We start from the raw sequence: 9,359 nt of genomic DNA on the forward strand, positions 1-9,359 counted from the left end.
CATAAAAGAATTAAAGTAAAATCACAAAGTAACAACAACGCAGCGTGGTGGTGATGGAAAAAACTCTCTAACTCAAAGCAGCTGCCAAAGCAGTTATGTGATGCAACTGGAATATTAACTGCACCTGAAAGAGCAGGACAATGACTTACTTTGTGCAGTCTAAATCAATACACAGATTCTATAATTCTGGATGTAATTTATACATATAATAAAAATAATTCTATGGCTTTTTATTTTTTACCACAGCAACTTAGAATGCAACTGGAAAAGCCCTGAGAAAAGGATCATTCCGAGTCTTACACCTCCACTCTACTTCACATGCAGTAAAGTATTTGCCTATAAATCAACACTAATCCCTGTACGAACAGCACATAAAACATCTATGGATCCTGGGATGTGTTATTTGCAACTAAGTGCAAGAGACAAACTGAAAGGGGGTAAGTGATTTGCCAAAGATCATATATATCTGAAACACTGAACCCTAACCTGACTCCCAGTTTTGGTGTCAAACTGCCAGGCTAATCCTTGTTACATTTCCCTCAAAGTAATTAAACCAGCAGAAACCTAGAGATTGTCAAATTGTAGCCTTTGGAGAGAGTTAGTTATGCATTTATCTAGTAACTGCAATTCCTTCCCACCTGCTGTTTCTATAAACAATCATACAGTACTAACCTACTCCACAATTACTATAATTTATTTGCTGAGGTTATTTGCAGACTGAGATATCACTGAAAACAAGGAGAAACAATCTTGCTGTTTTACAAGAGCCTCTAGTGATAGGACAGGAGGTGATGGCTTTAAGCTGACAGGGGAGATTGAGATGAGCTCTTAGGCAGAAGTTCTTCCCTGTGAGGGTGCTGAGGCGCTGGCACAGGGTGCCCAGAGAAGCTGTGGCTGCCCCATCCCTGGCAGTGTTCAAGGCCAGGTTGGACATAAGGGCTTGCAGCAACCTGCTCTAGTGGAAGGTGTCCCTGCCCGTGGCAGGGGGTTGGAGCTGGATGAGCTTTAAGGTCCCTTCAACATAAACCAGTCTGAGATTCCATGATTAATGTAATACAGCAACAGACAACTCAATCAGCTACAGTCGTATAACAAGAACACAGTATTATCATATGTAAACAAATATATTCATATCTAAATATACAGACTTCAATATATAGATATATTAGTAAAAATATTTATAAACATAATCATAGGTAAGTGTATGTATATATATAAACCATGATCTATAAAAAAAGCCTAATTAGAAAGTAGTTTTATTTTTGTATCATAGAATCATAGAACAGCTAGGGTTGGAAAGGACCTTAAGATCATCTAGTTCCAACCCCCCTGCCATGAGCAGGGACACCACACACTAAACTATGTCGCCCAAGGCTCTGTCCAGCCTGGCCTTGAACACCTCCAGGGTTGGAGCATTCACAACTTCCTTGGGCAACCTATTCATACAAAACTACAACGCAAAATTGCACTACAGTAAGAAAAAGGCCTTAAAGCTTTCCAAACTTTCAAAGTATTTTATAGAAGGTAACTAGAAAAAACAAACCTACACTGAATAAAACATAATATTTCATGTATTTGTACATTCATTGAGAAAAAATTTCAGAAGCAGTATTTCACCAACACCCAATTACAAAAGGCATAAAACCTTAGAAAAGACAAACTTCTGATTAAGTGGTTTCTGCTTTTTCCAACCCTTTGTGTTTCCAACTGTGGATTTTTTCTTGCAGAGTATTATGGTCAGTATTCAGTATTTAACTGGTTTGAGATTTATTTTTAAGAGGTGGACCTCAAAAATACGACTGATGTCATCTTCCCTTGTGATTGTCTCCCTGGCTTTTTGTAGCAAGGCATATCCAGTCTTAGGATCTCCAGCATGTGCCTTAGGTTCTCTTAAGTCCCTATATGCTTTCTGGCATTACCATATTACTGACAACCATCCAATTTTGATTTTATTTGTAACAGAGAAGTATAAACCCTTTACAGATTACTACTTACTTTCAGGTTTTGAATCCACTACTGCATGAAGCATTTCTTTCAGCTGGAGCTGTGCTCTTTGCAGTCTCTGCTCTGCATGGAACAACTTTGGAGAGAGAATGGGACACAGATAAGCTCATTCCTTTGAAATGCATATTCAAACACCTAAAACAAAAGAGTATCAAAAAGAATCCCAAATATAAAAAATGGTAGCTATGAGCATCTGCTGACTGTTTCACAAGAGAACGTGCCAAAACAAATTCTCAGCAATTGGCCTTTACTCGATATTCTGTAGTGTTCATTGAGGATTCTTGTTCTCCCAAGTGATTTCTTCTCTATGGCAGAAATTCATTGCAGTTTTCAACCAAAAATACACGTGGCTTGAACATCAGAACAACAACAAAATAAAGACAGCAAGACTCAGGATTGCAGCAGCTAACTATCCTTGTACTGAGGTTCTTGCAGTGCAGCTGAGTTGTCTCAGAGATCCACTGTCCAACCTGAGAGCACACTGGAAAGCTTGTTGCCAGACAACATCCAACTGATGGTCATTTTTGTGATTCGGATGATGTGCACCAAGAACTGCAATCAGCTGGACATCACATTCATTTCCTTGTGATCTCACTCAGGTTCATGCAAAGACTCAGCAGCTCAACAGCCAACTGATTCACATTAATTCCACATCCACACCTAGACTGCAATACTAGAAATCTGGGGGGGGTTCCCCTTTTAATACAGTGTTGAAGTTAATGCTACAGAATTTGGCAAGATGATATATCAATATTGCACTGGATTTTATAAAAGTATCCTGTTTTGACAACGTAGCTCAGGAATTCCAATGTTAACTGCTTCCAGTGCTTCCCAGGACAATCTTTTTGTCAAACTCAGGAACCAAAATCCCAAGGTTGCTCCTGAATCAATATTCCCACCCAGTGAATAGCTGAGGTACTTGCTGTGTTCCTCAGCCCTTGAAATCTTAGTACAGATGAAGAGATAGAAATCTAAGGAAGCATTTGCTCACTCCCACAAATATAATGAATTCTCTTTGGGTGCTACAACAGTAAGTCATGGAACATATCCTGGGACTGCTAAATGATGATGTCAGTGGCAGCTGAGGCAGCCAAGTTCTTTGAATGAGGTCTTCAGATCTTGCAGGGTCAAGCCTCTTCCCTTAAAATGTACTTAAATGTAGATACTTTCAATGGGATTTAATTTTCTAGTGCTGGCAGGAACACTGGACTGTTGTTCCTGATGTACTTTTTTTAATTCATTATTCCCAAACAGATGTCAACAACTATTTATGTTAATAGGTATGCTTTTATGGCAGTACCTGAGTTTTTTGCTCCTGCTTCTGTTGAGCCAAAGATTCTTCTCTCTCTTTTTCTAAGCGAAGCTGTCTTGCTATTTCAAGAATTCGTGGATGATTTTGTACTGTCTCCACCTACAGCAAGTGGATAAATAGTGCATGTTACTGTCAGATAGTTGAGAAATACATTAAAGAGATCATATGTTTCACAAGCTCACTTAGCATTTCCTTTCCATACATGTTACTACTCAGAAATGACAGCAAAGTTCTGGACCCAAGATTCTTAAAAGCTCTGGACTAATGCCTAGGGAGATTCCCTGTGGGTCAATTAGTTACTTGATTCCTTCCTAGACATAGAGTATGTTTATCTTAATCCTTGTTTGCATTCCAAAAATCAGAGTTGCAAGCCAAGGACTATGACACTGAAACGTAATAGTGTTACTTCTCCTATTACCCTCTTCTTAAGACGTTCCACTCTTTTGACGAGTTGATCTTTCTCCTCTTCCATTGCATCAATGTCCTAAAACGCAGGGAAAAAAAAGAAATGTTAATTTATTTACAATATAATATGGATTGGACTAAATTATGTTCAAATTAATATGAAAATCAATCAGAATTCTTCTCTGAATACAATGAAGTGGTTATCATTTTATTGATCTATGATCAGAACATCCGGGATTCCACTCTCTCTTCCCCCACAGTTCCCACTCTCTTTCTGCTGACGTTCCTTCATCTGTGCCTCCCAGTATTAGCGTGAACATTTAAAATAAAAGCAGGTGGATTTCTCAAAAATAAAAGCAAACTAACAGAAACCACCTTGCAAAAATCAGCATCAATTCAACACCTGATGTTGAACATATGTTCTTAATGTTAGAACAATTGGCACACAATTTTGCACAAAGCTGCAGACAAGTGATGTTTGCTGCCACTGTTTGTATTAAAATTGTTTTAGAAGAAACACTTTAAAGTGCTAAAACATGTATTTAATTATTATTCTCCTATTTTACAACATCAGGACTCCACAGATTGATAGCTATGAGAGAAAAGGAAATAAATTCTCCAAATTTAGACCTTGTCTCAACATTTGCTCAACTTGTCTGTATGTCTTACTGAAAAGCTGTACACACACTTCAATACTATGCTGAAACAGGGCAAATATGTTGCTTAACACCTGGGCCACACAGGATCATCATTTTTATTGACTCAAGCTCTTAATTCATTCAACTCCCTCTGAAATTATTACCCTGTATCAGTAAAGCAAAAGGCTTTGTAGCAATTTGCAATCAGAGGAAAAGGAGTTCTAATATTTGAAAATCCTGCGGAACAGAGTTTTGGCAGCCTTAGCTCCCAATCTGCTCCAGAAAGCTCAGCTCTAAGCACGAGTGAGGATTTGCTAAGCTGTTTGCCAACACAGAACAGTTTCAAAAGGCAGCTGCAGTGCCCACCAGCTCTGACCTCTACAACTCACACACTGCAATGACTCCATAAACCCAATAAAAATAGAACTACTGACATTCAAACAAATAACTAACAAAAAAAGTTGTGTGATTTTGTCAGGGTTTTTTTACCCTTCTTATTTCTGCAGTAGATAAACCAGATGTTTTGAGCTGCTCGCACTCCTTATGTAGGTTTTTAAATGCTTCCATCAGTTCTTCATACTATAAAATGAAATAAAAACCATGCAGAATGAGCTCTCTGTCTAAGGATTTTCAGATCAACATGTATTTTACTACAAAGACAGTAAATATTAAAAAAGAAATACAGTGAGAACAAGAATTACAGGTATTCTTTCCATCACAAAACCTTGTCAACTTATAAAGCAAAAATAAAATCACAGTGAATTATCTTCTACTCAAAGGCAAACTCAGAAGTTCTACAGTTTCTTTGGTATTTTCACCTTGTAGTACACAGTGTATTTTCAAAACTGGAAGATGTTATCTGAAAGGGATGATGCTGTACTAACAAATTATTCTCTCTTACTGTGTGTATATCACATCCATAAATTTATCAGCCCAAAAAGGAAGAGTCTGATCTCCCAGTATACTTGATTGAAGCAATGGGGCTTGAATTTATAGAGCAGTGAGCTTCAATCCATCAAAGCAGTCCAAGAGCACACCTGACTTAACACGTGAGAAACAGTTTTGACACATTGCATAATCATGCCCTCAGTATGTTACAGAGATTTATATATGCAGTTCAGTAGTTAGAAAGAAGTAGACAGTGTGCTACTTCCACACCAGTACAGTGCCCACCAGTAATCTTAAACTGAGAGGCAGTGTGAAAGTCTGTGTGGGTAGAGAAATAACAGGGGACAGAAAGAGTTTAGAAATATGGATAGGAAATAAATTTAGATTCAGCTTGGGAGAAATGCAAGCTGAGATACAAGGAAAGATAATCTCCACAGAAACAGCCATTCAATGAGATGGAAAAATCTAAAAAGAGAAGATCAAGTCATTGCTTACTTCCTGGAAAGAGCAATTGATATGAATGTTGAACACAAAATGGCAATGGCAAAGGCCAGTTCAAACAAAGACATCCAAGCCCTGAGCAGTGAAGAAGCAATTCTATTCTATAAAACCCTGGGGAACCAGCATCTAGAAAGCTCTGTTCATTTCTGGTTGTTTTAATATCAACACACTGACAAGCTGGAATGAATTTAAAACAATAGCAATAGAATGGATACTGAGAAGAAGATAAAATAATAGAGCTTGGTTAAATGGCAATGGGCATGCTGGACAATGAAGAATAAGTTACAGAAAAGTAGGGGTAAAAATGCAACTGGCCTGCATGGTATGACTTGGGTGTTACAGAAGTACTTTAACAAATAAGAATAGCAGGTAGTCTCTGAGCAACTGTATTCCTGGTTGCTGATGTCCAACAGCTTCCCTTTGCGTGGATTCTCTACCTCTTGTGAAAGGGGATTTTAGTGAGTCTTTTCCTTATTGGGACACAAAATTTCAAGCAAGATTCAAACAAGGGCAGAGCACACTTTGCCAGAGCATAATGAAGGGCAGATTTCTCACCTTCACCAAATAAAACCTGCAACTACCCCAAGAGCACCTGAAGTGCATCACATAATCAAATGGCCAAAGAACACCCAAGTTCCTATAGTGGAAAGAAAGATTCCTGGCACCTGGGGACAGCTCACTGAAGACTAGATTTATGCCTGAAGGTGCTTACTTTTAAATTAGATACTGCAGCCAATCCAGTGTCTAAATCACAACACAGTTGGGAAGGTGGCAAGTATCACAAGAACCTTGTTTAGATGATCTACAGAAGGATGAACTTTAAGGTCCCTTCCAACTCTAACCATCCTGATTCTATACACCCATAAAACTTGACCATATTCTAAGATTTCCAAGACCTCATATTTGAAATGCTTCTCTTAAGAGGCACTATGGGAAGCCTGTATCTAAATAATTTAGGCTAAATTCTTTAATACAATAATATCTAAATATTTGCATTGTAATATTAAATTTTATCAAGACACTATATTACTCAGCTTTTGTTTTGAATTAATCAGCAGGGCATTAGTTAATAAGATGGTTATATTACTCTAATCCCAAAAACGAACACATCTTAGGTAACGGAAATAATGGAGTTGGATATTTATACATACCAAGACTGTGACATACTGAAAGAGACCCCCATACATCCTGCATTCCTTTCTCTCTTTGCTACTACTGCTTAGTTACTCCAAATTACAAATCCAATATTGTTAGTGGTAACAAAAAAATAAAGGGCTTAGTCAAGCTTTGCTGGTGCATAGTTAACAAATCAAGTTACCTGCTACAAACATTCAAAACCACTGTGATTTTGCACTATACAGAGCAAAAAGCAGAGAAAACTGGATAAAAATTAACTAAATATGTACCTCATAATACAGATCTAAAACTGTAACTTTGGTTCACTTTTAAGCTTTACATTTCAAACCCACCCAGTCTGACTATCTAAAAATCAACATTTAATGCTCACAAAAGAAGTGGGAACATAATGAACAGGAATGTCAAGCCAGGAAGAAGCAATTATTTTACTTATTCACAAAAAATAAAAAAAATAAAAAATAATGGTTGAAGCAGAAGTGGGATAAGGCTAACACAAATATTAAGCACTAAATAAAATTCACAATTAGGAGACATTGGCTTTTGGTCCTAACATTTTCTGCACTAGTTTGAAGTGGTAATTTAGGAAGTTAAAAACATTCATTTCATAGCCCACAGGGAGAAAAAAAAGTCTTTAAAAATTAAGAAATAAAAATCTATCCTGGCCAACATGGCTCTGAACATTATTTAGCATCAAGTACTTAATGGGCTTAAAACCTTTCAATTCAATGCTACCTATTAATATACAATTTCAGGGTTATTGGAAGAAATATGGTCAAGACATATATTTCTCATCACAAATCTTTGCTCATCCTTGATTCCAACATGCTCTTAACATACCTCACTTGAACACATATATCAGCAGTAACTCCTCCTGTTGGCACTTGTATTAAGCAACAGAAACTATTGGCATTCATGAAAAATGGTACCTGTTTGTTGATGTCAGCCACAGTATCATCATGTAGAAACTCTGCTGGCACTTCCAATTTTACTAAGAAACGTGCCAGATAAGCTCTTTTTTTTAGTTCATTGGTCCTCTGAAGAAGCCAGTGTAAGACAGGATGAATTACAGGTTTGCTTCCAGTCACTAACCCTTGGCGAAATGTGCTCCTATAGAAAAACAGCAAACAGAAAATACTTCAAACTAAAGAGCACTGGCTTGGAACAAACAATTTGCAGTATTTTGATGTTCCTCCTCCACTTGCCTAATGATTTTTTTAATGCTGTTAAAAGAGAAAACATTCATGATGCCAATTTGCTATTTATGATCCCAATTCTGCTACCTTGAGACAGATAAAGGCTAAAGCCAGTCACCACGACTCTTCCTTTTCTGCGATATTCTTCAGGAATAAAGGCAATACGAGAAGAGTGTGGGTTTTCTGGGTTAAAACCTGGCGCAGGAGGGTGCAATCCAGCCTCGGGCGGCTGGTCCGAAGGGGATGGATGGGGAAGGGAGTGCCCCTGCCAGTCATGCGGCACCCTCTCCTGGCTGGCTCCGCAATAGCAGCCGCTGCAGCATGGCCCGAGGGGCAGCCCTGGCTGGCATCCCCCATAGCTCACCCTATAGGTACAAGGGACCGGTTGTCCCCAAGGCATTACATGTACCCACCGGGACAGTCGAAGTCAAAAATACACCCAACTATTGAATGGAGGTCCGTATAAACTGTAAAAGATGTTTTACTGTGGTTTGTAGGCAAATAGATACTTACAAGTCCGATACACTTCCTGGAGGTTTGTATTTAAGGATACCAAGAAGACTCAACATCCTTTTAGCTGTTTGTTCTGGCAGCTCCTCTCTAATATCAACAGCATGCTGGGTAGTTAAAAAAGAATATTAATTATCCACCATTTGTACAAGTCATGTTAATTAACTAGCAACACTAAAAGAATTTATCCATTCATCACCTGATATATCAATGAAGTGAGATGCTCCATTACAGAACATCCTTTTTAGCACTGAACTTCAATTCTCTTCTAATGGATTTATTCAGGTGAATTTACTCTAGGAATACATTCTCCCTGCTCACAGGGCCTCATCTATGCAGACAAATCAATTATTCCCACAAAGGAAGCCAGATATCCCAGCACACCAAGGCACATGTATCTGCACTCCAGATGTATGAATGACCCCTTCTAATTTTACATGGCTTTGGTAGCCTCAGAGGAGAGGGATTCAATATCTATTGCAACGTCTAATTGATGGTTCAGTTCTTGGCCAATTGTGCAAGACACAGCCTAACATATGACTTAAGAACACAGTGGTTGGCAGTATGAACCCAGTGAAGAGCTGTATCCCAAGTCCCAAGGAAAAACATACAGTCATCAGTCTCCAGGGGACAGGGATCCCATATCCCTGGCCCAAGAAACATTCGCTGGTTTGCCAAAAACACTTAGATGTATAGACAGGAAGGATTCTTGCCAGGCACGTTTATTTCCAGGAAGCTCCATACAAGCTACTTTGGTAAATCAAACAAGCC

General features: G+C 38.4%; 1 protein-coding gene across 1 annotated transcript in view; it reads right to left on the reverse strand.

The window, feature by feature from the left end:
- Positions 1–9,359, reverse strand: part of IFT81 (intraflagellar transport 81) — a 39,708-nt gene that overhangs the window by 29,991 nt on the left and 358 nt on the right. Inside the window, exons 2-7 of the mRNA XM_010018851.1 lie at positions 8,592–8,695; positions 7,812–7,992; positions 4,849–4,938; positions 3,735–3,800; positions 3,305–3,415; positions 1,996–2,080 (exon numbers count right to left, since the gene is read on the reverse strand). Of these exons, the coding sequence (XP_010017153.1) occupies positions 1,996–2,080; positions 3,305–3,415; positions 3,735–3,800; positions 4,849–4,938; positions 7,812–7,992; positions 8,592–8,695 (637 nt within the window). The remainder of the gene's footprint in view (positions 1–1,995; positions 2,081–3,304; positions 3,416–3,734; positions 3,801–4,848; positions 4,939–7,811; positions 7,993–8,591; positions 8,696–9,359) is intronic.

The sequence above is a fragment of the Nestor notabilis genome, unplaced genomic scaffold (assembly GCF_000696875.1).
Source record: "Nestor notabilis isolate BGI_N333 unplaced genomic scaffold, ASM69687v1 scaffold32237, whole genome shotgun sequence".
NCBI classification, from domain to species: Eukaryota; Metazoa; Chordata; class Aves; order Psittaciformes; family Psittacidae; genus Nestor; species Nestor notabilis.